Here is a 27,813-nt window from a genome sequence, read left to right on the forward strand (position 1 = left end):
CTAATTTATTGATATCTTTCCTATAATTCGGTGACCAGAACTGCACACAATATTCCAAATTTGGCCTTACCAATGCCTTGTACAACTTTAGCATTACATCCCAACTTCTGTACTCAATGCTTTGATTTATAAAGGCCAGCGTTCCAAAAGCCCTCTTCATCACCCTATCTACATGAGACTCCACTTTCAGGGAACTATGCACAGTTATTCCTAGATCTCTCTGTTCCTCTGCATTCCTCAATGCCCTACCATTTACTCTGTATGTTCTATTTGGATTATTCCTGCTAAAATGTAGAACCTCACACTTCTCAGCAATAAACTCCATCTGCCAACGTTCAGCCCATTCTTCTAACTGGCATAAATCTCCCTGCAAGCTTTGAAAATCCACCTCATTATCCACAACACCTCCTACCTTAGTATCATCGGCATACTTACTAATCCAATTTACCACCCCATCATCCAGATCATTTATGTATATTACAAACAACATTGGGCCCAAAACAGATCCCTGAGGCACCCCGCTAGTCACTGGCCTCCATCCCGATAAACAATTATCCACCACTACTCTCTGGCATCTCCCATCTAGCCACTGTTGAATCCATTTTATTACTCCAGCATTAATACCTAACGACTGAACCTTCTTAACTAACCTTCCATGTGGAACTTTGTCAAAGGCTTTGCTGAAGTCCATATAGACTACATCCACTGCCTTACCCTCGTCAACATTCCTCGTAACTTCTTCAAAAAATTCAATAAGGTTTGTCAAACATGACCTTCCACGCACAAATCCATGCTGGCTACTTCTAATCAGATCCCGTCTATCCAGATAATTATAAATACTATCTCTAAGAATACTTTCCATTAATTTACCAACCACTGATGTCAAACTGACAGGTCTATAATTGCTAGGCTTCCTTCTAGAACCCTTTTTAAACAATGGAACCACATGAGCAATACGCCAATCCTCCGGCACAATCCCCGTTTCTAATGACATATTAAAGATCTCCGTCAGAGCTCCTGCTATTTCTACAAATTTGTTCTGTTTTATCAACAATCCAGCACTATTTTAAGTTCATCCTGCAATTTAATGTAGAACATAGTTATACAAAGTAAATATTTTGATAATTGGCCTATCTGGTATGTGTGTCTGCAAACTAACAGTGTTAACGTTACCTCACATCTGTGTGCCAATTTGACTCTTTATAACAAAGTCAAAAAACAAATTGAAACAAAATTTTAAAACATGGAAATCCTAAGATATGAAAGTCTGGTTATTTGTGATCATCATTCATGATACTGATGATCTATCCACAATTATTTAGCTTGCTGAATTTAAATAACCCATCTTCCTTGATAAGAAGTGAGAATAGGCTGTTAGGCCCTCTGAAACTGCTCCACTATTCAAGAGATTATGACTGATCTTTTAGAACAACTGCACGTTATTGCAATCCAAAAAACTATCAATTTCTGCCTTAAATGTACTGCATAACTAAATCTTCACAGCCATCTGCATTAGAGAATTCCAAAGATTTATAATTCATTGGGGAGAGAAAAGGTCTTCTCATCTTAGTCTGGATTGGCTGACCCCACGTTCCAAACAGCCTGGCCAAAAGAAACAACTCTGCATCTGCTTTGTGATGCAATTCTCAATCAACTAAACTCAGAGAATAGGTCTATACTGCACAACCTGCCCCCATAGATCAAAGCTTAGCTTTTGTTGCATTCCCTCTAACACGTAAATAAATCCAGATTATTAGACCAATTGGACAACACAAACATCTACATCAGAATGCGGTTCATCGACTATAGCTAAGCATTTAATACCATCATTCCCACAACTCTGATTGAAAAGTTGCAGAACCTGGACCTCAGTACCTCCCTCTGCAATTGGATCCTCAGCTTCCTAACTAGAAGACCACGATCAGTGCAGATTGGTGATAACATATCCCCCTTGTGCACCTCAGAGTTATGTGCTTAGCCCACTGCTTTACTCTCTATATACACATGATTGTGTGGCTAGGTATAGCTCAAATATAAATTTGCTGAAGATACAACCATTGTTGTGGAATCTCAGGTGGTGACGAGAGGGCATACAGGAGTGAGATATGCTAACTAGTGGAGTAGTGCCGCAGCAACAACTTGACACTCAATGTCAATAAGACGAAAGAACTGATTGTGGACCTCAGGAAGGGTAAGACACAGGAAAACATACCAATCCTCATAGAGGGATCAGAAGTGGAGAGGGTGAGCAGCTTCAAGTTCCTGGGTGTCAAGATCTCTGAGGATCTAATCTGGTCCAACATACTGATGTAGTTATAAAGAAGGCAAGACAGCGGCTATACCTTATTAGGAGTTTGAGGAGGTTTGGCATGTCAACAAATACACTCAAAAACTTCTATAGTTGTACCGTGGAGAGCATTCTGACAGGCTGCATCACTGTCTGGTATGGAGGGGCTACTGCACAGGACTGAAAGAAGCTGCAGAAGGTTGTAAATCTAGTCAGCTCCATCTTGGGCACTAGCCTACAAAGTACCCAGGACGTCTTTAGGGAGTGATGTTTCAGAGAGGTAGTGTCCATTAATAAGGACCTCCAGCACCCAGGGCATGCCCTTTTCTCACTGTTACCATCAGGTAGGAGATACAGAAGCCTGAAGGCACGCACTCAGCGATTCAGGAACAGCTTCTTCCCCTTCCTCCGCCATCTGATTCCTTTCATTTTCATTTTAAAATCTTTTTTTATTAATTATTATTGAAGATCAACAAAAAAGATACATTAAATCAATATGTCATTATGTACAATGAAGAATTAAATTAGCAAATAACTGATTAACAAAGCTAAGCAATATATCAATAATAAGAAAAAATAGTGTTAAGAATTTTTTTTGAAGAAAAAAGAAAAAAAAAACCCTGCTAACTGAAAAAAAAAGAGGGAAAAAACCTCTTGGAACACAACCCCGGAGCTATACATCATGCAAGCTTCCATAAAAGAAAAACATCAATCCACCAACTCAAATCCATTTAAAGAAAAATCGGAAGGAAACCATATTAATGAACTCAAATCAGATGATAGTTGCGGGCAAATGAACCCCACCTTTTCTCAAAATCAAATTGAGGATCAAAAGTTTGACTTCTGATTTTCTACAAACCAAGACATAACATCACCTGAGAAAACCACTGTATCAAAGTAGGAGCAGAAGCATCTTTCCATTTCAACAAAATAGCCCTTTTGACCAATAATGTAACAAATGCAATTACATGTTGGTCTGATGGAGAAATACAATGAATATATTGAGGGATTATACCAAATAAAACTGTCAATTTATTAGGTTTTAAATTAATTTTTAAAACTTTAAAAATTGTAGAGAAAATAGACTTCCAAAAATGTTTCAATACAGAACATGACCAAAACATATGTGTCAATGTGGCTCTCAGTTTTACATCTAACATACTGACTACCAACATTAGGAAACATTTTAGACAGTCTCTCCTTTGTCAAATAGTAACAATGTACAATTTTAAATTGAATTAAAGAGTGACTGGTGCAGATCAAAGAAGAGTTAGCCAACTTCAAAATCTGCAACCAATCTTCTGTTATAAAGGTCATGTTAAGCTCTCTCTCCCAATCTTGCTTAATCTTAAATGAAGGGTAATTATGCTGTTGTAACAACAAATTATAAATTTTCCCAATAAAACCCTTCACTGAAGGATTCATTTTTAAAATAATATCTAACAGGTCAGAATCCTGTATATATGGAAAATTACTTAAATATTCTTGTAAGAAGTATCTGACCTGAAGATATTGCAGGAAATGTGAATATGAGAGAGAGTATTTAGTTACTAATTTCTCAAAAGACATCAATTGGCCATCTTGGAACAGATCCATGAAGGAATAAACTCCTTTATTCCTCCAAAGAAGAAAGGTAGGATCACTTAATGGTTTAAATAAATAGTTTTGATAAATTAAACTAAAAAATTTAAATTTTTTGAGATTAAAAAAATCACGAAACTGCTTCCGAAATGGACTTTGAATCTTTGGACACTAGCTCACTTTTTTCTAATATACAGTATTTCTGTTTTCGCATTTTTTAAAAATCTATTCCATATATGTAATTGATTTTCTTGTTTATTATTATTATTTTATTAATTATTTTTTCTCTCTGCTAGATTATGTATTACATTGAACTGCTGCTGCTAAGTTAACAAATCTCACATCACATGCTGGTGATAATAAACCTGACTCTGATTATGATTCTTACACAATATTCCACATGCAGTTTCACCAGTGCACATTGCAACTGCAGTAACTAATTATATCCTTTACTCTTATACTCAAATCCTTCTGGAATAAAGACCAATAAGCTTTTTGCTTTCCTAAATGCTTAGTGTAGCTGGATGTTAAACATGATGTACAATATCCTTCAATCCCTCTCTATTTAAAAATACTCTACTTTTGGATATCTTTCTGCTGAAGTATATGACCTTATTTTTTTACACATTATAATTCCTTATGCCAATTATCTAAACTTGTCAATCTCCAACTCAAGCCACTCTACATCCTCCTCTCAATCAGACAATTTTGTATTAGCAGCAAACTTGGATACAATACCCTCAAAGCCATGATGCAAATTTCTCAAATACATTGTGAAAGGGAGGTGATCAACTCAGATCTCTGCAGCACCCCACCAGTTCCTATTGACATCCAGTCTGGACCCAATTGGTTGAATGGCTATCCTGTTCGTCATAGAAATAAGCAAGTAAACAAATAAATTAATAAAATAAATTAGAAACATAGAAAACCTACAGCACAATATAGCAAAATAAATTGTTCATTTATTTTTTCTCTGTTTTCCATACATTGATAAATCAATCTTCTGCAGCCTATCAATACCATGTATTCTACTGGTTTAATAACCTTAAAAGCCACCTAATCAAAGGCTTCCTTAAAGTACATAATTTTCTTACCTATTCTGTTAATTACATTAAAAAACCTAATAAATTTGTCAAATATGATTTCTCTTTCATAAATTCATGCTGACTCTGCCCAATCCCACGAATATGTTCTCTTTCCTAGTAGATTTTAGCATTTTTCTTATACCTGATGTCAGGGTAACTTAACCTCTTTTTCTCCTTGTCTATGTAGTGAATTTATAGTTGTTAATGTTCAGCTCTTCAGAGGCAATCAAAAACTACGGAATTTGAAATTTCTGCATTGACTAGCTCCATAGATATTATTTCAAAACTTTCAGGCTGTCATTGTTGGCATTAAACACTAATTAATCTCTCCAATACAGTACTTTATTTTTACAAAACACCAATTCTTTTCCGGTCATCAGTTACTTGATACCTTTGATCTTCACCAAATCTTGAAAGAAAAACAAAAAATATTTGTGTAATTTCCCTAGTATCTTCTTGCTCCCTGTCTTCCCTGATATAATTTCTTCCCTCATGGACTTTATGGAATCGACATTACTTTCAGCTAATCTTTCCCATAGAAGCTTTTATTGTCTGCTTTATGTTTCTCATTAATTTACTCACATGTTCTACGATTCCTTTCCTTATCTCTTAAATGTTTCCGATCCTTAGACTTAATGCTTTTTTGGCAACATTGTAAGTTTTTTCCTTTGATCTAATAATAGCATTTACTTCTCATTAGCCACAGCTAGACCAATTTTCCAATCAAAATTTTCTGGCTTGAAGGGATATGCGTTGTAAACCATGGATTTTTAAATTTTATTTTTTTTGTTTTTTATTATATTTTCCAAATCTATCAAAAGCATTTCATATCTTTGTAGCCTCTTTATACTTAAGATACAGTATCAGATGAAACTATATCACTTCCATTCTTGATCAAAAATTTCTATTAAATTATGATTGCCCTTTCAAAAAAGCCCTTTACCAAGTAGATTATTAACTCTTTATCAATGCAGATTATTAGTCTGTTCCCTGATCTCTCAACATACCAATCTAAAATAACTACCGTATTTCTTATACACTGCATCCATATATCCTCTACACTATTATTGCTAATTTTATATGTCTATTAAAGTTCTCCATGTTTATCATATTATCTTTTAAATCTAATATCCTGATTAACACAATCGCCTACAATACTACTTCTACTTGGAGATGTGTAGACTTGTCCCACTGATTGATTTTATCCTTCATTGTTGTGTAGCTTCATCCAATGTAACTCCACTTCTTGAATTTCAATCTAAGAACTCTTCTCTCTATTGGATTCTTAACTATATTCATTATTATGTATTTAATTGGCGCATGACTCTTCCAAAATTAAGTCTCCTTCATAACAGCAACTCCTTTGCTTGCATCTTTGGAAACAGCTCTATTTCCACCTTTAATATCTTTATTTTTCCATTTCAGGGTTCTTTTGAAGACCCTGAGCTGAAGTTACATGCAGGCTTCGGTTCTTTGCAGCAATGGGACCCCATTCTTGGGGTTCCATGACCGGCCATTATTTGACATGCCAAGGGTTTGGCCTGAGAGTATTGACTGTGTTCGGAAGCTTAAGATCTCAGGGCTCTGGAGATGGGCAGATCAAGGGTCGGTGTCACAGCAGGAGACTCATGTCGTTGGGGAGGCCAGAAAATCTCTCACTGTGGGCCCAAAGACCTGAGGTCTTTGCGATCTTCAGACACAGAGCTAAAAAAAAATCAACAAAACAGACTTTTAAATTGTAAACCAGCAGGTTGTTGTTACGTCTCCCGCTTGATGTGAAAATGGAGGACATCTCCCTCTCCCTTGCCAGGGAGAGAGCCTGTGGTTTGTCAAACGTTGGATGAAATGCAAAGCCTTTGGGGTAACTTTGGTCTGTATCTTTGCTATTGCTTAGCACACGCTTGGGCTCGGTGATCGTACCGATGCGCCTTTTTTTTTGCTGGTGGGGGGGGTCACTGCTTGCTGCCATTTACGTATGGGGGGAACTGGGGGGATTTAGGGGTTCTCCTGTTTAATTATTGTTCATTCTTTGGGGCCCTTCTCTGTTTTTGTGCATGTTTGCAAAGAAAAAGTAGTTCAGGATGTATATTGTATACATTTCTCTGACATTAAATTTGACCTTTGAATCTTTGGACCTTTATTCAAATACAAATCTTGGTCTCTTGATTATGCTGTCTCCATAACAGCTACATGATCATGCCATTTATTTCTATTTGCAGCACTAATTTAGTGATATTATAATGAATGCTACATGCATTTATATGAAGACCAACATTATCTTTTTCTTATTTTTTCCTGCTCTGACTCTAATTAGAGGCACATCAATATGTGTTGCTCTTCCTTTTCTGAAACACTCTGATTGTCATTACCTATTTGGCTTCCTTAGCTATTGCTCCCTCAAAATACCAATCCTGAGCTATTACTCTGTTCTTTTTCCTTTAATTTTCTGGAATTTCCTCTCACCAGATCCCTCCCCACAACTATTTCACTTGAAAGCTTTTCTACAGTCTTGGTTATTTGATTCAACAGGACATTGCTCTCAAATCTATCCCAAATGTACAGCCCTTTCCTCTGTACAAGTGCCAACATGGCACAAAGTGAAACCTATTTCTTGTAAGCCAATTTTTGAGGTTGGGTTCAAGGTTCAGTTAGAAATCCAGTAATGATTATCTTTGTAGTGCTTCATTTAAATTTCAAATCCAGCTGCTGGTGTCAAAACAGCGACCTCTTCCTCAAACCCAGCAAAATGAATGAATTGAACATTGACTTCAGGAAGTGAGTACATACCATGTATGTATCAATAGTGCTGATGTTGTGATGGCTGAGATCTTCAAATTGCTAAATGTAAATATTACCAACAATTTGTCCTGGGTGAGCCACATGGCTAATGCCAAGAAAGCACAGCAGTACCTGTACTTCCTCAAAAGGCTAAAGAAATTCAACATGTCCTGACTGTTACTTACCAATATTTTTACTGATAGTCTACAAAAAGCATCTTATCTGGATACTCCACAACTTGATATGCCAAATGCTATGCCAAAGAGCACAAAAATGACAGTCTTGTTTAACCCAGTCTATCACACAAACCAATCACCTCTTTATTAATTTAGTTGGCCATGAAGGAATTGAAATATGGAAGAAAATATCTAACTTGAATGAGACAAGGACAGTGGAAGTAGACAAATCAAATGTCTTTGTTCTTGTCATATGGTTGAAGGAATGTGGGCTGCCATTTTATGAAGCTGCTCTCTAACCTCCATTTTGTGAGCTGTCTTATGAACTGGTAAGAGTCCACACATCCCCCAGTGAAGAGTGAGAATTCTGCATTAGTAACCACCCTTATCTCTCTGGTGAATAAATGGAAAAATGCCTAGGTTCAAAGTCCCAGCTATAATAGGCTCCGCCTATTCTCAGGAAAGAAGCCCACCCCTAAAGGGGAAAGGGAGTATGAAACTTGGGCAGAGCAGACCTCTCAGCTGTTGGATGAGTGGTAGTGCTCTGATGACGTAAAACAGCAGCGACTGGATGAAAGTTTGTGAGGGCGAGCTGCTGATGTAAAGGCACAGAACCCCCTTGCCACTTCTGCAGCCTGCATGCAAGCACTAGAGAAGGGTTTTGGCCCAATGGGAAGCCCATTGGAACTCATGACAGGGTTTCAGAACATGTGTCAGGAGAAGGGGGAGAAGTTTTCTGCCTACATCTTTTGGTTAGAGAGGCAGCTAAATTGCTTGCAGCGCAGAGGGGCCATTTCAGGCGGCTGAGGTGAATCAATTAAGGATGGACCAAATAGCGAAAGGTGCCCAGTCCCAAAACCTGATTGCTTGGGGTCTCCAAACTGTCTCGTAAGATGCGCCCCCCCCCCCATTTATTGAGCTGATCAGAGAAGTATGAGAAGTATGATGAATGCATCAGAGGAGCGAGAAGCCTCTGTCAGCAGGGTACAACCTGGGTACAGTAGTGGTTCTCTATGGTGAAGTGAGCATGGATGGCCTGCCCCCACCATATGATGGAGCTGATAGGGAGGCGGATCCTCTAAGGGGACGGACTATGCAGAGGGCTTTTAGCTGCTGGTCTCACACAAGAAGGGGAGTGGCCGTTATAGTCTGTTATAACTGTCACGAAGATGGACACTTCAGGCGGAAGTGTGAATGATGGGAAACCCCTCAGAGAGTGAGCCCCCAGGTACCTAAGCTGAGAGACCCTGTGAGGGGATGGCCTGGCATACCAGAGGAGAGAGAATGCATTCCCAGCAATATATCAAGCAAAGAACCTTATTCCTGAAGGCTTAGTGGGGCCAAACTCCATTGTATCACTACAAAGAGAGGGTGTTAATGCTAGAGCCAGACTTGACACAGGGTTGCAGGTCACTTTGATGTAACGTTCATTTTACAACCATTAGTTGACGGATAATCACCCATACTAAGACCCCAGATGTCTAGGGCGGGTGATTATCCGTATGAAGGTTATTTGTCATTGAAGCTGGAGTTTTTGGAGGCCAATGTGGGAGTGTCTGAGGTCCTTGCTAGTTTGTCTGGACCCTGTTGAGAAGGGCGGCATTTCAATTCCTGTAGGGACCAACACTCCTATTGTGAGGAGGCTCATGGGAGCCTGCAAGGAGAGAGCTGGAGAGAGCTTCCTGAGAACATTGTCCGTTCACCGGGTGTTTTGAACTGCTTTTGAGGAAGTGTGTGGCTGCATTGGGTTAGATAACGAGTTTAAACAAGGCACCGTGAGGTTCACCCAGTCCAAGTCAATCATGTTATGGCCCGGAGAAGTGGTGAGAGTAATGGGAAACCCCAAATTTCCCAGAATGCCTGAGGGCAAGGCCCTCTTGGTGGATGCTCCAGAAGATCATGAAGAGGAGTTGGGAATGCCTGTTGGGGTACTGGTGAGGCCCAAACTGCAGATGCCCTCAGTTGTACAGGCGAACAGGATGGCAGTGATTGCCAGGAACACTATGAAGAGGGTGGTCACCTTCATGCAGGAGATGCCCCTAGTGCATCTTTTCCCGGTGACGATAATGTCTAGTGTCCCTGTGAGACAAGCCAGGGAGAAGCTATCTGAAAAAGGGGGTAAATTGATCACTGAGTCATTCATTTTGCTGACTCACCAGTACCTGAGGAGGTTGGTAAAGAAGATGTTGAAACTGGAAGGTGTCTACTGACAAGTTTGATGTGGGTTGTTCCAAGAGTATTCGTCACGCTATCCAGGTGACCAATGACAGCCCATTTAGAGAGAGGTCGCGGTGACTGGCCCCTGTATAGTTAGAAGATGTTCGACAATATTTGTGTAAGTTGAAGAAAGCTGGGATCGTCACTGAGTCCAGAACCCCTATGCGCCCACAATAGTTGTGGCCAGGAAGAAGAATGGAAAGGTACAAAAGTATGTAGACTACAGGATTCTGAACAGGCATACTGTCCCCCGACCAGTATACGGTCTTAAGGATTGAAGACGCAGTGACTGAGTGGTGCAAAGTGGTTCAGTGTGCTGGACTTGAGGAGTGGATATTACCAGATCCCCATTACTGAGGCTGACAAAGAGAAGATGGCATTTATATGTCCACTGGGATTCTTCCAGTTTGAAAGGATGCTCTAGGGCATATTGGGGGCCCCTGCAGCCTTCCAAGTGCTTCATGGAGAAAATGGTGGGGATATGAACTTGCTTGAGGTATTGGTGTATCTGGATGACCTCATAGGACAAAAGGAGAGGAGGGTAAAAAGTAACTTAGCCCTTCGGAGCCTTTTGGACTGAGGTGGGATGCAAAATGTGAAGAGGCCTTTCAGTCGCTGAAGGAGATGCTGACCTTGGCATCTTTGCTGGTTTTTGCAGCCTTATGTACTGCATACAGATGCCAGTAGAGATGGCTCAGGAGGTGTCCTGTATCTGAATCAGGACACTAGGTTGAGATCTATTGCATTTGTGAGCTGGAGGCTGTCGCTCTCTGTGAAAAACTATCCCACGCACAAGTTGGAGCTTCTGGCATTGAAATGAGCTGTGGCGGTTAAGTTGAGTGACTGCCTCCAAGGTGCCAAGTTTGAGGTGAGGACGGACAGCAATCCCCTAACATATCCTTACCTTGTCAAAGTTGGATGCCACAGGCCATCAGTGGTTGACGGCATTGTCTGCCTATGATTTCAGCCTTAAGTACCGGGCAGGAAGAAGGAACATTGATGCTGATGCTTTGTTTCGACATGCGCCTGAAGGCCCGGACAGGGGCAAAGAGTGGGAGAGCGTTCCTGCCCCGGAAGTGAGAGCCATGTGCAAGTTTGCCATCACGGTGAAGGCAAATGGAAGGCAAGGACAGGATCAAGCGGTAGATCAATTGTGAGCTTCTGATGACACCATCCCACAAGTTTACTGTAACCTGACTGCTCTGAAGACAAACCAGTTATCAGAATTGAGTCCTGTGGAAGTGGCAGCTGCTCGGCGAGATGACCCAGCCATCGGTACTATTTGGTCAGCAGTTGAAAAGTTAGACATGGCCCAAGCAGAGAAGACAAAACATGCTGCAATGCCTCCGTTACTGACAGAATGACCCAGATTGGAGTTGAGGAACCAGATTCTATACCGTATCATGTCACCTTCAGACCAGCCTCGGCATTCCCAGCTGGTTCTGTCTGAGAAGTATCAGAGGATTATGTTGAAGTCACTTCAGAGATTGGTTTTACTGGCCCCAATGAAGCCAGGAGTCGAGGAATACTGCAAGCCGTGCACTCAATGCATACGGAGGAAGATGCTGCCGATGAGGGCAGTTCCGTTGTCCCACTTGTATAGATTTCCTGTCAATAGAGCCAGATGCCAGCAACATGCCGAATGTCTTAATCATCACAGATCACTACACCAGATATGCGTGAGTCTTCTCTACCAAGGATCTGAGGGCGTCCACAGTGGCCAAAGTGTTATGGGAGAAGTATTTCATTTATTACAGTCTCCCTAGCTGGATACATAGTGATTAGGGATGGGATTCAAGAGTCATAGTGGAGTTACTGAGCATGCTCGGAGTCGAGAAGTTGAGGACTACTTTCACCTGCAGGGTGAATCCCAGCCAGAGAAGTTTAATCGGACCTTGCTAGACATGCTCGGAACCTTAGAACTCAGCAAGAACAAGTGGAATCAACATATTGGACATCTGATCCACTGCTACAACAGTACACGAAATGAAGCTACCAGATCTCGCCATATTATCTGATGTTTGGACGCGAGGCGAGGTTGCTCATCACCTTTGTTTGGGACTGGTGAGGAAGACCAACCACCGAAGATTTATCTGAAGTATATAGATAGATAGATAGATACTTTATTCATCCCCAAGGGGAAATTCAACATTTTTCCAGTGTCCCATACACTTATTGTGGCAAAACTAATTACATACAGTATTTAACAGTATAAATATGATATGCATCTAAAATCACCCTCCCAAAAAACATTAATAAATAGCTTTTAAAAAGTTCTTAAATAGTTTACTAAAGTGCATTGAGTGGTAACTTAAGCTCAGTCCTAACCCCGGCACTTTAACATGTCTTGCCCCTGGTGGTTGAATTGTAGAGCCGAATGGCGTTGGGGAGTAATGATCTCTTCATCCTGTCTGAGGAGCATTGCATTGACAGCAACCTGCCGCTGAAGCTGCTTCTCTGTCTCTGGATGGTGCTGTGCAGAGGATGTTCAGGGTTTTCCATGATTGACCGTAGCCTACTCAGCGCCCTCCGCTCTGCCACCGATGTCATACTCTCCAGTTCTGTGCCCAAGACAGAGCCCGCCTTCCTTACCAGCTTATTAAGATGTGAAGCGTCCCTCTTCTTAATGCTGCCTCCCCAGCACACCACTACAAAGAAGAGGGCGCTCTCCACAACTGACTGATAGAACATCTTCAGCATCTCACTACAAACATTGAATGACGCCAGCCTTCTGAGGAAGTACAGTCGACTCTGTGCTTTCCTGCACAGGGCATCTGTGTTGGCAGATATATGTCTGATATGAGAAGGGAGCTGAAAAACGCTTATGAATTAGCTGAGGTTGTGGCTGCCAAGCAGAATCAAGGAAATATGAGGAGGTATGATCAAAAGGTTAGGTTCTCCCAAGTCATGCCAAGAGACCGAAAACTCATAATGAACATGGGGCTACCTGGGAAGCATAAGTTGGCTGACCACTGGGTGGTTATCTCCTATGTAGTGGAGAGTCAGATACCAAACGTACCAGTTTTTTAGGTGAAACCCAAGGATATGAATGGGCCTGTCAAGCTCTCCATTGGAACCACCATTAGCCTCTGGGACAAAAAGTACAGATTGACCCAGAGCCCGACCTGGAGCCGACACCCAGTAAGAGGACTCTGCAGCAACGTGGGGCAACTGCAGGAGAGAATAGACCAGCCCCCGCCTCTGAATGGGATACTGATTTGGAGGATGAGGAAATGAGGGTATGGTCTATACTGCCTTTTGCTAACTCCTCACTGTTTGAGGAAGAGATTCCCAACCCTTCTCACACTGAGGCAGGTGAAATCGGGTGTGGGGGGCTATCTGTGGACAGCCTGGTTTTCAGAGGGATCCTGCAAGGGATGAAGCGGGGTTCAGCCAAGGGTCATAGGGGTCCAAGTTGCAGGAAGGCATGAGTGATAGACCAGGGGAGGCCTCGCCAGGTATACCAGAAGTATCCCCAGTAGTCGAAACATGAAAAAGTAGATGAGGGGTATGGAGGTCGCAAAGTATCAGGAGACCACCGGATAGGCTGGCCTATGTAGCACCAGGGGAACAGAGCATAGCCCCTACCACTTTGGGGAGCTATGTCACTGCCTTTTACACCTGGGTTGCACTTTGAGATAATTTGCCAACCCTTCATGCAAAGCACAATGTCATGAGGACATGACAAAATTTGATAGAGGGAGAGTGTAATGCCCTGAGAAAGGTTTCACTGGCAATGTAATGATCTTCCTGTAGAAACACTGCTAATGTAATGGTTTTTCTGTAGCAACAGTGTTTGGGTTATGGCTACAGATAACAGTGGCTTTAGAATGTGCACCATCTGATGAAGGAAGTGTTCTTTTCTTGCTGTGTACTGAGACAGGTGATCTGGGTTCCGAGGAAGATGGGTAGAGAAGATGCCTGAAAGGAGAGATCATAGACACCAGACAGGAGTGGAGTTGGAGTGGGACTGGGAGTCAACGAAGCCTGAGGAAATCAATGAAGGACCAGCAGAGGGGAAACTGTGAGCTCCAATTTATGCACATTGGACTGTTTCATTAAAATGGCCCTTTTCTTTTTGTTTTACATTACTAGCCCTTTCATCAAATTAAAAATTATAAAGCTAAATCGTTTAATTACATATGGTGTATTGTCTGTTATTTTGTAGTACCCTACTGATTTGTAACAAGGTAACACATCACACAGCATCCACCCAAACAGGAGGTTTTGCACCTCAATCTCATACATTTGATGGGGCCAGAGATTGTCTTTCCTAGATTTATGCAGCTGACTGAACCTGAGGGTTACACAAGCAAGCTTCAAGAATATCTTTACTTTGTCCTGAAAGCCAGGATTTAGAGTAAAGCATCTGCTCTATAAGGTTAGTGAAGAAATAAGAACAAGGTGATTAAGGTGGCATCCTATGTTCTAGGAAAGGGTGCCAATATTGGCATCTATCCTGCAAATAGATAGATTCTCAAGTACATTGAAGTGTCTGTTGAAGGTAGTCCACATCTTCAAGGCAAACAGAAAGACAGGGATGACTCCTGACTAGTAGTAGACTGTGAGTTTTGTATCCATTTGAGTCCTTAATCTTTGCCTCAGATAGCCAAAATGTTATGCTGATATTCTTGGGGTGGTAGCAATTTCATCAGTGATGTTGACCTTCAGAGAGAGGTAACTCCAAGATATGGGAGTGTAAGATCAATTTTGCATTGCAACACTTCCCAGAGTGGGGAATGTTATGCAGAAGATTAAGGCTGGTGGAGGACCTTTGGTATACTTCACTGAAAGAACCAACAATGATATGGATAGCCTACTTTTATCACTACAGTGGCAAGGTTGAAGTGTGGATGCAAAGCAAACTTCAGTTCACTATGTCTATGTATGTTATTCATTAAGACTTGCAGATGTTTATTGAAGTACTTTGTAAAAGACTTAGCTGAAGCTACAACACATGGGATTAAAAATAATTTATTGATCTAGAAATTTATTCGAGCAGCAAAAAGCAGAGAATAGGATTATTGGGGAGATACTCAAATGGCAGGAAGTGAGAAGTGAGATCCTATTGGGGCATACATTCATACATGCCTTAGATGATGGAATGAAAATAGGTACTAATGACATAAGCAGAATTAGGGAGTGGTCCCTGAAAAATGATTTTGAGTGTTAAGAAAAAAGTTAAAAAGCAGAATTCCAGTGATGTAATCTCATGATCAGTATCCATGCCACATGCTAGTGAGATGAGATATAGATACATAGCATAGTTCAATACATTGTTAAGCAGCTGGTACAGGAAGGAAGGAAAGCTTCAAATCTATGGATCTTTGGACTCCCTTCTAGAGTAGGTGAGACCTGTACAAACAAGATGGCTTGCACCTGAACTGGAGTGAAACCAATATCCTCACCAAGAGGTTTGCTAGTGCTACTCAGAATGATTTAAACTAGAGTGGAAGGAGGATGGGAACCACAGCAGCAGGTAGTAGAGTTGAGGGAAAGAAAGATAGCATGATAAGTAAGGTTGAAAGGAAGGACAGCAAGGGACTGGCTAATAAATATGATGGGTCTGATAGGATAAAAGTACTTGTTCAATGTTAGGAATATTATGAGTATGAGGATAAACTTAGAGCCTGGATCAGTATATGCTGTTGACATTAGAGACCTGGATGAATGAGAGACAAGACGAGCTACTCAGAATTCCTGAGTTTCATTGTTTTAAACGTGATAGAGAGTGAGGGTGGTAAAAGAAGTGGAGGACCTACTATCAAGGGAGAATATCAAGCAGTACTCAAGAGAGGATACACAGAAGGGCTCATCCATAGAATCAATTTCAGCCGAGCTCAGAAATAGAACTTAGAACATTACAACATAGTGCAGACCCTTCATCCCAAGATGTTGTGCCAACTTTTTAACCCAGATTAAAATCAACCTAATCCTTCTCTTCTACATAGCCCTCCATTTTCCTATCATCCAAGTGGCCATCTAAGAGTTTCTTACATGTCCCTAATGTATCTGCCTCTACCACCACCATTGCCAGGGTGTTCATCAGCCACTCTCTATCTAAAAAAACTCACCTCTGACACCCCCTCCTATACTTTCCTTCAATCACCTTAAAATTATGCCCTCTCATATCAGCCTTTTCAGCCTTCGGCTATCCACATGACCTATGCCTTGAATCATCTTGTACACCTCTATCAAGTCACCTCTCATCCTCCTTTGTTCAAAAGAGAAAAGCCTTAGCTTGTTAAACCTATCCTCTCTAATCCTGGTAGCATTCTGGTAAATCTCCTCTACAACATTTTTATAATGAGGGAAGCAGAATAGAACACAATATTCCAAAAGTGGTCTAACCAGGGATTTATGGAGCTGCAACATTACTCACAGCTCTTGAACTCAATCTCCCAATTAATGAAGGCCAGCATTCCATATGTCTTCTTAACCATATCAATTTGCATGGCAACCTTTAAGGATTTATGGACATAGACCTGAAAATCCCTCTGTTCCTCTACACTACCAAGAATCCTACTATTAACCCTGTATTCTGCCTCCAAATTCGACCTTCCAAAGTGAATCACTTCATGTTTCTCTGGGTTGAATGCCATCTGCCACTAGTCAGCCCAGTTATGAATCCTATCAATGTCTCATTGTAACCTACAACAATCTTCTACACTATGCACAACTCCATCAATCTTTGTGTCATCTGTAAACTTACTAGCACACTCTTCGACTTCCTCATCGAAGTCATTTATATATTAATAAAATCACTAAGAGAGGTGTCCTAGAACAGATCCTGTTAAACAGCACTGGTATCTGACCTCCAGGTAGAGTAGGCTCCTTCGACAACTATCCTCTGTTTTCTATGGGCAAATCAATTTTGAACCTACCCAGCCAAGTTTCCATGGATCCCAAGCCACCTGATTTTCTGAATGAACCTATCATGGGGAACTTTGTCAAATGCCTTGTTAAAATCTATATAAACCACATCCACTGCTCTACCTTCAACAATGTGCTTTGCCACATCCTCACAGAATTCAATCACATTCATGAGGCATCACCTGCCCCTCACAATACCATGTTGACCATCCCTGATCAGACTATGCTTCTCCAAATGCTCCTAAATCTTCTCCCTCAATTTGTCCACCACTAAAGTAAGGCTCACTGGTCTATATTTTCCAGGGTTATCATTACTCCCTTCTTGAACAAAGGAATAACATTTGCCATCTGGTTCTACTCCTGTTGACAGTGAGGACAGAATGATCAATGCCAAAGACACAGATGTCTCTTCCTCACCATAGAACCATAGAACATTATAGCACAGAAACTCCTTTTGGCCTTCCTTGGCTGTGCTGAACAATTTTTTCTGCCTAGTCCCACTGACCCCCAAACCCCTCTCATCCATATATCTGTCCAAGCTTTTCTTAAATGTCAAAAGTGAGCCCGCCTTCACCACTTCATTTGGCAGCTCATTCCACACTCCCACCACTCTTTGCGTGAAGAAGCACCCCCAATGTTCCCTTTAAACTTTTTCCCCTTCACCCTTAACCCATGACCTCTGTTTTTTTTCTCCCCTGGCCTCAGTGGAAAAAGCCTGCTTTCATTCACTCTATCTAGACCCATCATAATTTTAGACACCTCTATCAAATCACCCCTCATTCTCCTACACTCCAGGGAATAAAGTCCTAACCTATTCAACCTTTCTCTGTAACTCAGATTCTCAAGTCTCGGCAACATCCTTGTAAACCCTCTCTGTACTCTGTCAACCTTATTAATATCCTTCCTGTAATTAGGTGACCAAAACTGCATACAATACTCCAAATTAGGTCTCACCAATGTCTCACAATTAATGTCTCAAAACCTCACCATTACATTCCAACTCTTATACTCAATACTTTGATTTATAAAGGCCAATGTACCAAAGGCTCTCTTTACAACCCTATCTACTTGTGACGACACTTTTAGGGAATTATGTATCTGTACTCCCAGATCTCTCTGTTCTACTGCATTCCTCAGTATCCTACCATTTACCTTGTATGTTCTACCTTGGTTTGACCTTCCGAAGTGCAATACCTCACACTTGTCCATATTAAACTCCATCTGCCATTTTTCAGCCCATTCCTCCAACTGGTTCAAATCCCTCTGCAAGCTTTGAAAACCTTCCTCACTGTCCACTACACCTCCAATCTTTGTATCATCAGCAAATTTGCTGATCCAATTTGCCACATTATCATCCAGATCATTGATATAGATGACAAATAACAATGGACCCAGCACTGATCTCTGTGGCACACCACTAGTCATAGGCCTCCACTCAGAGTAGCAATCCTCCACTACCACTCTCTGGCCTCTTCCATTGAGCCAATGTCTAATCCAATTTACTACCTCTCCATGTATAGCTAGCGACTGAATCTTCCTAACTAACCTCCCATGTGGGACCTTGTCAAAGGCCTTATTGAAGTCGATGTATACAACATCCACTGCCTTCCCTTCATACACTTTCCTGGTAACTTCTTCAACTAACTCTAATAGATTGGTTAAACATGACCTACCACGCACAAAGCCATGCTGACTTTTTCTAATAAGTCCCTGTCTATCCAAATACTTGTAGATCCTATCTCTTCCAATAATTTACCTACTATCGATGTCAATCTTACTGCCTGTAATTTCCCGGCTTACTTTTTGAGCTTTTTTTAAACAACGGAACTACATGAGCTATCCTGCAATCCTCCGGCACCTGACCCGTGGATATTGACATTTTAAATATTTCTGCCAGGGCCCCTGCAATTTCAACACTAGTCTCCTTCAAGGTCCAAGGGAATACCCTGCCAGGTCCTGGGGATTTATTTACTCTGATTTGCCTCAAGACAGCAAGCACCTCCTCCTCTTTAATCTGTATAAGTTCCATGACTTCTCTACTTGTTTGCCTTGTTTCCATAGACTCCATTCCAGTTTCCTTAGTAAATACAGACGCCAAAAACCTATTTAATATCTCTCCCATTTCTTTTGGTTCCATACATAGCCGACCACTCTGATCTTCAAGAGGATCAATTTTATCCCTTACTATCCTTTTGCTCTTAACATACTTGTAGAAGCTCTTAGGATTATCCTTCACCCTGACTGCCAAAGCAACTTCATGTCTTCTTTTAGCCCTCCTGATTTCTTTCTTAAGTATTTTCCTACTCTTTTTATACTCCTTAAGCATCTTATTTGCACTTCAAGCAGCTCATTTCCACCTCAAGCACTTCCCAAGGTAACCTGAGTTAGATCACATTCGGCCTGGGTTCTTACCTAACCTAATGTTTTACAAAGGATCAGCACATCCTCTTTCTTAATGTTGACATGAAATAGAAATAGGAGTTCAAAAATAGAATAGATGTAATTACACTGATGGGATTATACTATAGGCCTCAGAACAGCTACCAAGAGGTGGAGGATCAGGCATATAATGGAAAGGTGCAAAAACAAGTCTGTCATAGTGGCACACTTTAATTTCCCCAGCACTAATTGGAATTTCCTTATTACAAGAAGCTTAGATGAGATATGATTTCTTCAGTGCATCCACAAAGAGTTCTTGAAATAGTATGTGGAGAGTCCACAGAGGAGAAAACATATTGGGCCTAGTCTTTGGAAAGGAGTCAGTCCACTTTACAGATCTGATAGTGAGTAAATATTTTGAGAATAGTGACCAAAAACTCATTATTTTTTAAGGTATGAGTAAGGATAAAATTTAATCTTGAGGGGAGGTACTAAATTGGAAGAGGGCAAATTATAGGGTAAGACAGGAGATAAGGGGTGTTGAATGGCAGCAGCAGCTGTCAAACAAGATATTACAAAGTCATTACAAAGATATTTTAATAGTTTGAGTGAATTCTATTCTATACTATTCCTGACTACAAACAAGAGAACAGTGTATAAGGTTAATGATTAACAGCTGGAATTTATCAAACATATGTGGAGTATTTGATGTCTCTTGATGGAGTTCAGAGGATGAAGAGGGATTTCATTGAAACTTCCGAGATACTAAAAGACCTGGATAGTGTGGACATGGAGAGGATGTCTTCATTTGTAGAAGAATCTACTAACTGAGGAAACGGCCTCAGAATAAAGGAACACCCTTTAAAACTGAAATGAGGAGGATTTTTTTGGTCCTGATGAAGGGTCTCGGCCCGAAACTTTGACAGCACTTCTCCCTATAGATGCTGCCTGGTCTGTTGCATTCCACCAGCATTTTGTGTGTGTTGCTTGAATTTCCAGCATCTGCAGATTTCCTCGTGTTTAACTGGGTGACAGTCAGGAGAGGAAATGGGAATAGGCAGCCAGTTCAGAGTAACCCATTGGCCACACCCCTCAATAATAAGTATCCCACTTTAAAAGCAAGAGAAAATCCGCAGACGCTGGAAGTCCAAGCAACACACACAAAATGCTAGAGGAACTCAGAAGGCCAGGCAACATCTATGGAAAAGAGTACAGTCAATGCTTTGGGCTGGAGATGTGGAATAGTGAAGGAGAGGGGGAAGGGGGGCATTGCCGGAGTTCAAGAAATCAATGTTCATGCCATCAGGTTGGAGGTTACCCAGATGGAATACAAGGTGTTGTTTCTCCAACCTGAATGTGGCCTCATCAGGACAGTGGAGGAAGTCATGGATATGCCTATCGGAATGGGAAGTTAAATTAAAATGGGTGGCCACTGGGAGACTCATGCATCTTATGTATCTCCACTGGGATGTCACCACCAAGCACAGCTCCCCTCTCCCCCCCCCCCACTTTCTGCTTTCCACAGGGATTGCTCCCTATGTGACTCCCTTGTCCATTCATCTTTCCCCACTGATCTCCCTCCTGGCACTTATTCTTGCAAGTGGAACAAGCGCTACATCTGCCCCTACACCTCCTTCCCCCACTACCATTCAGGGTCCAAAACAGTCCTCCCAGGTGAGGCAACATTTCACCTGTGAATCTGTTGGGGTCATATACTATGTCCTGTGCTCCTGGTGAGACCCAATGTAGATTGGGAGACCATTTCACCAAGCACCTATACTCCGTCCACAAGAAAAAGCAGGATGTCCCAGTGGCCACCCATTTTAATTCCACTTCCAATTCTCATTGTGGTATGTCTATCCATGGCCTTCTACAAAGTCATGATGAGGCCACACTCAGATTGGAGGAGCAACACTTTATATTCCATCTGGTTAGTCTCCAACCTGATGGTATGAACATCAATTTCTCAAATTTCCAGTAATTCCCCCCTTCCCCCTCTCCTTCACTATTCCCCATCTCCTTTTCCCTTTCTCACCTTATCTCCTTGCTCGCCCTTTGCCCCTCCCAGTGCTCCTCCCCCTTTTTCTTTCTTTCATGACCTTCTGTCCTCTTCTTTCAGACTCCCTCTTCTCCAGTCCTGTACCTCTATCACCAATCAACTTCCCAGCTCTACTTCATCCCTCCCACTTCAGATTTCACCTTTCCCCTTGTGTTTTTCTCTCCCCTCCCCACCTTTTAAATCTATTACTCAGCTTTTTTTCTCTAGTCCTGCCAAAGGGCCTCGGGCCAAAGCGTCAACTCCACTCTTTTCCGCAGATGCTGCCTGGCCTGCTGAGTTCCTTCAGCATTTAGTGTATCCCATTTTGGATACTGCTGGGGGGGGGGGGGGGGGGGGGGGCTACTGGGGGAAACCTGCAGTGGCCAGGACTCTGGCACTGAGTCTGGCTGGCTCTGTAGCTCAAAGGGGTGGGGGGTGGTGAGAACAGACATGCAGCAATGATAGGGGATTCAATAGCTATTGGAGTAGACAGGAGATTCTATGGATGTGAAAGAAACCCTTGACGGTATGTTGCCTCCTGGGTTCCAGGGTCAGGGACGTCTTGGATTGGGTTCATAGCATTCTAAAGAGGGAGGGTGAGCAACCAGAAGTTGTGGTGCATCTTGGCACCAATGACATTGGTAGGAAAAGGGATAAGGTCCTGTAGTGAGAATACAGGGAACTTGATAGACATCTGAAAAACTGTACCTCAAGAGGTGCAATCTCAGTATCTCTGCCTTTGCCATGTGCCAGTGTGTGTAACAGTAGGGTGATTTGGCAAATGAATGCATGGATGAGGAATCGGTGCAGGGGACAGTGTTTCAGATTTCTGAATCATTTGGATCACTTCTAGGGAATGTATGACCTGTACAAAAAAAAATTAACTTGAGGGAGACCAGTAATCTTGCAGAGAGGCTTGTGACAGCTATCAGGGTGGGTTTAAGTTAATTTGACAGGGGGATGGGATTGGGAGTGATAAAGCAGAGGATAGAGCATTTGGTATACAAGTAGATGCAACATGTAGTGAGACTTTGAGGAAGGATAGGCACTTGATGGAGCAAAACTGCAGTCAGTGAATTGAAGTGTCATTGTGGGCTCACTGAGTCGTGACTGACAGAAGATCATAGTTGTGAGTTCAGCATTCTAAGATACACATTGTATTGAAAGGATAAGTCGTCATATTGGGTTGGAGTAGATCTGTTGGGGTTGGGGTAAAAAAAATTAAATCCTTAGAAAAAAGTGATATGGGATCAGAAGATGTAGAATCCCTGTGGTTAAAGAAAATGCTAGGGTAAAAAGACACTGATGGGAGTTATATACAGGCTTCCAAACAGCAACGAGGATGTGGAGTACAAATTACAATGGGAGATAGAAAAGGCATGCAAAAACAGCAATGTTATAATAGTCACGGGGGATTTCAATATGTACGCTAGGGAGTTTGAGATAATTGGGTTGGTACTGTAACCCAAAAGGAGGAATTTCTAGAAAGCCTACAAGATGGCTTTTCAGAGCAGATTGTGGCTGAGCCTCCTTGGGAAAAGGCAATTCTGGATTGGGTGTTGTGATTATCAGATTTGATTAGGGAACATAAGGTAAAGGAACCTGAAGGAGGCAGTGATCATAATATGATAAAATTCACACTGCACTTTTAAAGGGAGAAGTGGAAATCAGATATATCAATTTATAATGGAGCAAAGGGAACTACAGAGGCAAGACAATGAGCTGATCAAAGTTGATTGGAATAGGACACTGGCAGGGATGATGACAGAACAGCAATCGCTGGAGTTTTTGATAGTTATTTGGCAGGTGAAAGATAGATTCATCCCAAATAATTAGTATTCTAAAGACAGGATGACAAAGGAAGTCAAAAACAGTATAGAAGCAAAAGAAAGGACATGCAATATAGCAAAAATTAGTGAGAAGCTAGAGGAGTGGGAAGATTTTAAAAGCAAACAGAAGGTAACCAAAAAAATGCAATAAGGAGAGAAAAGATGAAATCTTTAAGACAGCCAACAGCAATTAATCGTGCAGATGACACAACATTGGTAGGTCTTATTTCCAACAATGATAAGACAGCCTACAGACACCTTAACACAGTGGTGGCAAGAAAGCAACCTCTCCCTCAATATCAAAAAAATTCGAAGGAGTTGATCGTAGATTACAGGAAGAACGGAGACAGACTGTCTCCTATTGACATCAATGGGACTGCAGTTGAGAGGGTGAGTAGTTTCAAGATCCTCAGTATCATTGAAGTCCTGCCAAAGGGTTTCGGCCCAAAGTATCAACTGCATTTTTTTCCATAGATGCTGCCTGGCCTGCTGAGTTCCTCCAGCATTTTGTGTGTGTTACTCATATTTCCAGCATCTGCAGATTTTCTCTTGTTTGTGAATGAACTACACCCCAGCATTCTAAAAGAAGTTGTTGAAGAGATTGTGGAGACATTAACAATAATCTTTCAAGAATCACTAGATTCTGGAATGGTTCCAGAAGACTGGAAAATTGCAAATACCACTCTACTCTTTAAGAAGGGAGGAAGGCAAAAGTCAAGAAATGATAGGCTAATTAGTCTGACCTCAGGAGTTGGGAAGATGTTACAGTCCATTGTTAAGGATAAGGTTTTGGGGTGCTTGGAAGCATATAATAAAGTAGGCCAAAGTCAGCATGGTTTCCTTAAGGGGAAATCTTGCCTAACAAATCTATTGGTATTCTGTGAGGAAATAACAGTCAGGATAGATAAGGGAGAGTCAGTGGCTGTTTATTTATATTTTCACAAGGCCTTTGGTAAGGTGTCACACATGAAGCTGCTGATAAGAGCCCATGTTATTACAAGAAAGATACTATCATGGATAGAAGATTGGCTTACTGCAGGAGACAAATTCGTGTTCCACAGGGGTTGGGATTGAGGATGCTTCTTTTCATGTAATATGTCAATGATTTGGATGATGGAATTGATGTCTCTGTGGCCAAGTTTGCAAATGATACCAAGTTAGGTAGAGGTGCAGGTAGTGCTGAGGAAGTACGGAGTCTGCAGAAGGAATTAGGCAGATTAGGAGAATGGACAAATAAGTGGCAGATAGAATACAGTGTGAAGATATGTATGTTCTTGCACTTTGGTAGAAGAAATAAAGTCATAGACTATTTTCTAAATGGGGAGCAAATCAGACATCAGAGATCTAAAGAGACTTGGGAGTCTTCATGCAGGATTCTCTAAAAGTTAACTTGAAGCTTGAGTTGGTGGTCATTCAATTTTAGCATTCATTTGAGAGGACTGGAATATAAAAAGCAAGGATGTAAAGCTGAGTTGCACTCACTGGAGTTTAGAAGAAAGGGGGGAGGTGTTCTCATTGAAACATATCAAACATTGAAAGGCTTAGATAGAGTGGATATGTGGAGAGAATGTGCCCTATATTGGGGGAGTCTATGATCAGTGGACATAGTCTCAGAATACAAGGACATCTCTTTAGACCAGAGATGAGGAGGAATTTCTGTAGCCAGAGGGCGATAAATCTGTGGAATTCATTTCCACATATGGCTGTGGAGGCCAAGTCATTGGGTACATTTAAAGTGGAGGTTGATTAGTAAGGATATCAGAGATTACAGAGAGAAAGCAGGAGAATGGGGTTCAGAGGGATAATAAATTATTCATGATGGAAAGGAGGAGCAGGCTCAATGGGCTGAATGACCTTATTCTGCACCTATGTCTAATGGTGTTAAGGTCTAAATGTCTGTCACCTTCTGTTTTGATATATTCAATGACTTTATCTCCACAACTCTGTAAGGTCAAGATTAGAGCCCACTGGCATCAGGAATCTATATGCAAACCTAAGGTTTTGGCATTTTATTAGCCAAAGAGATCCTAAAATATAGGAAATGAGAATGAAATGGACCAACTCATAAATCAGCTATATTATTAACAGGCACAAGTTATGAAACCAGGTTTCCTTTCAGTGCAGTTAAACATCAGGCCAAAAGAAAGCTCCTAATTATATACTTCTAATTAATGTGAGCAACAAAGAGCCTGTTTTGGCCTATCAACAGTTGTATTGAACAAGATATCCTGTAATTGAGAGGATTAGCTGCACTATATAGTTTCAAACAACAGTATAATTTCCCTGACTTGCACATGCCTTATAAAGACTAATTCCAACGCTGAACTATGTAGAGATTTTGTCTCTAGTGGGCAACACTGTCAGCTCATTGCTAATATCTAAAAATGCCCAAATTTATTTCCCAGTGGGAAAATTCAAGGAAAGGCGATACAGTGGTTAACTTACTTGACTTGAATTCCAGAGACATGAGCTCCTACCCCATTTTAGTAGTTGTGGATTCCAGTTACAGTTTCTTCCATGGGCTCAGTAATACTGACTATCGATTGCTGTATAAGTTCACCTATTTGTTGTTTGTGGGACACTACACCCACACTAACCAAACTTAATTTCCCTCTGAAATAGTCTATCAAGCCATTCAGTTGTATCAAAACTCCAATGTTATGCAAAATAAAAACCAAACTGGACAAACATTGACCTAAGTACCAAATTCAAGCACAGTGAAGATGCGGCCAACTTTGCAAAGACCCCTCACAAGCTTCTGCAGATCTTTATGTAAACCAGGGGCTCAGTGTAATAAATTAAACAACAACTTGCCAGAAATGTATCTCCAGAATCACACCTTTTAGAATCATTGCCATACACCTCTGTTACAATACTTGTCCAACCAGAAGTTGCAAATAGGAGTCAATGCTCCTGTCTTTCTGGGACACAAGAGGCAGTGGTCCTGCAAGTACTCAATATTGAATCTAGACCTCAAGTCTCATGTTAAACTAAGAAGACTGATGATTAGTAGTAAGCTATGGGAATAAGAGGTCATGGGAATCAAGCAGAAATTAAATTTGACTGGCCACAATCCTACTGAATGGTGGGTTAGGGGGTCTAACACCCTGTTCTTCCTTCTCTTTATGTCTTGACTGTGCTAAACACAGGTCGATAAACTGAGCAAACCTAACCCAGAACCATCATTCACAGCCATGGGCTCGTTTTAACCCATCTCAACACTTGAACACAGTATTGGCCCCATCCTCCAGCTTGACCTGGACATGCTGTTTTGCCCATGCTCACTCACCTCATTCATGTGCTGTACTGGACATCCTTGATTACAGGATCAGTTCAATCTACCATCGCCCAATCCTAGGCACAATACTGGGCTACTCTTCACTACCCAGATATACTTTACTGATCCCGTCATCCTGACTTCAACAGGCATTAAGCAGATTTCCAACAAGATGTCATGTTGGGTGGTCCAAACACCACTTGCATATTGTCTTCCTTACAACCTCATACTTCATCTAGTTGCAAAACTATGCCCACCTAACATGGGGTCATTGGAGACACAATGTACTGGGTTCACCAACACCTCATCAACTGGTTATGGTACAGAAACGATACTCCCACTCCACATTAGCACAACTCCTTTCCCCACTTGGGCCCATACATTGATCAACGTATTGCCTCATCTCTTCAACTGGGTACAAGGTCATGCACCTCATCTCACTTAGCACAATAATGACACTCCATCCCAATCATGCACAGTTGTTGGGTGTAGTATAAAGCAGTCCTTCCACTCAGACATAGTGTTGAAACGCACCCAATCCTACCCCTCCTGGTCACTCACAGTTTGGCACCTAACCCACCCTACCAAATCCCATCTACCTCATCCCTCCTCACCCCATGCCACTCCACTCTGCCCCACCTCAACCCTCCTGGACACAGAACTGGCACTCTATCCAACCTACTAATGCTGGATCGGAACGCCACACCCCACTCCCCCGCCCCAATGCCCTACCCCGAGCGCGGTTTGGGGTTCCCCTGTAATCCCGGGCCATTCTCTTACTCCGCCGAGGATGCGGATCCAACCTGACGCTTCGCCATTGCCAGCCGACACTGGAACGCGGCCTGGGCGCTCGACCCGGAGCGGACAACCGCCGGCCGCGAGAACACGCTCGTGCCGTTACCTAGCAACAGACGCGCTTCGTCGGCTGCGCCGTGAAGCATGATGGGAAGAGGCTCCGAGTTTAGGGACGCAATACGTCGAATTGACTTTATCCTTCACATATTTGAGGAGTAAAAATCTTTACGTTACATCTCCGTCTAAATGTGCAATCGTGGTAATTTATAATATATAGAACAGTCAATGTAATATAGAAATACACTCAAATCAAGGTGAGTTAATCAGTCTGATGGAAGAAGCTGTCCCGGAGCTTGGTGGACCTGGCTTTTCTGCTGCGGTACCGTTTCCCGGATGGTAGTAGTTGGAATAGATTGTGGTTGGGGTGATTCGGAGCCCCTATGTTCCTTCGGGCTCTTTTCCACACCTGTCTTTGTAAATGTCCTGAATCATGGTAAG

At 41.8% G+C, this 27,813-nt stretch overlaps 1 protein-coding gene across 9 annotated transcripts in view; it reads right to left on the minus strand.

The window, feature by feature from the left end:
* The window catches only part of LOC132380181 (protein phosphatase 1 regulatory subunit 7-like), a 140,371-nt gene extending 112,950 nt beyond the window's left edge, over window positions 1-27,421 (minus strand). For 3 of the 9 annotated variants that reach the window (XM_059948855.1, XM_059948850.1, XM_059948851.1), the window contains exon 1: window positions 27,301-27,353. In XM_059948855.1, coding sequence (XP_059804838.1) covers window positions 27,301-27,338 — 38 coding nt within the window. In that variant the 5' untranslated portion in view covers window positions 27,339-27,353. Of the gene's footprint in view, window positions 1-4,606; window positions 4,732-27,252 lie in introns of all 9 variants that reach the window. The other 6 variants (XM_059948852.1, XM_059948849.1, XM_059948846.1 and 3 more) reach the window with 5 other exon arrangements.
* Between the last annotated feature and the right edge of the window lie 392 nt (window positions 27,422-27,813).

This window comes from Hypanus sabinus, chromosome 23, assembly GCF_030144855.1.
Source record: "Hypanus sabinus isolate sHypSab1 chromosome 23, sHypSab1.hap1, whole genome shotgun sequence".
In the NCBI taxonomy this organism is placed as follows: domain Eukaryota; kingdom Metazoa; phylum Chordata; class Chondrichthyes; order Myliobatiformes; family Dasyatidae; genus Hypanus; species Hypanus sabinus.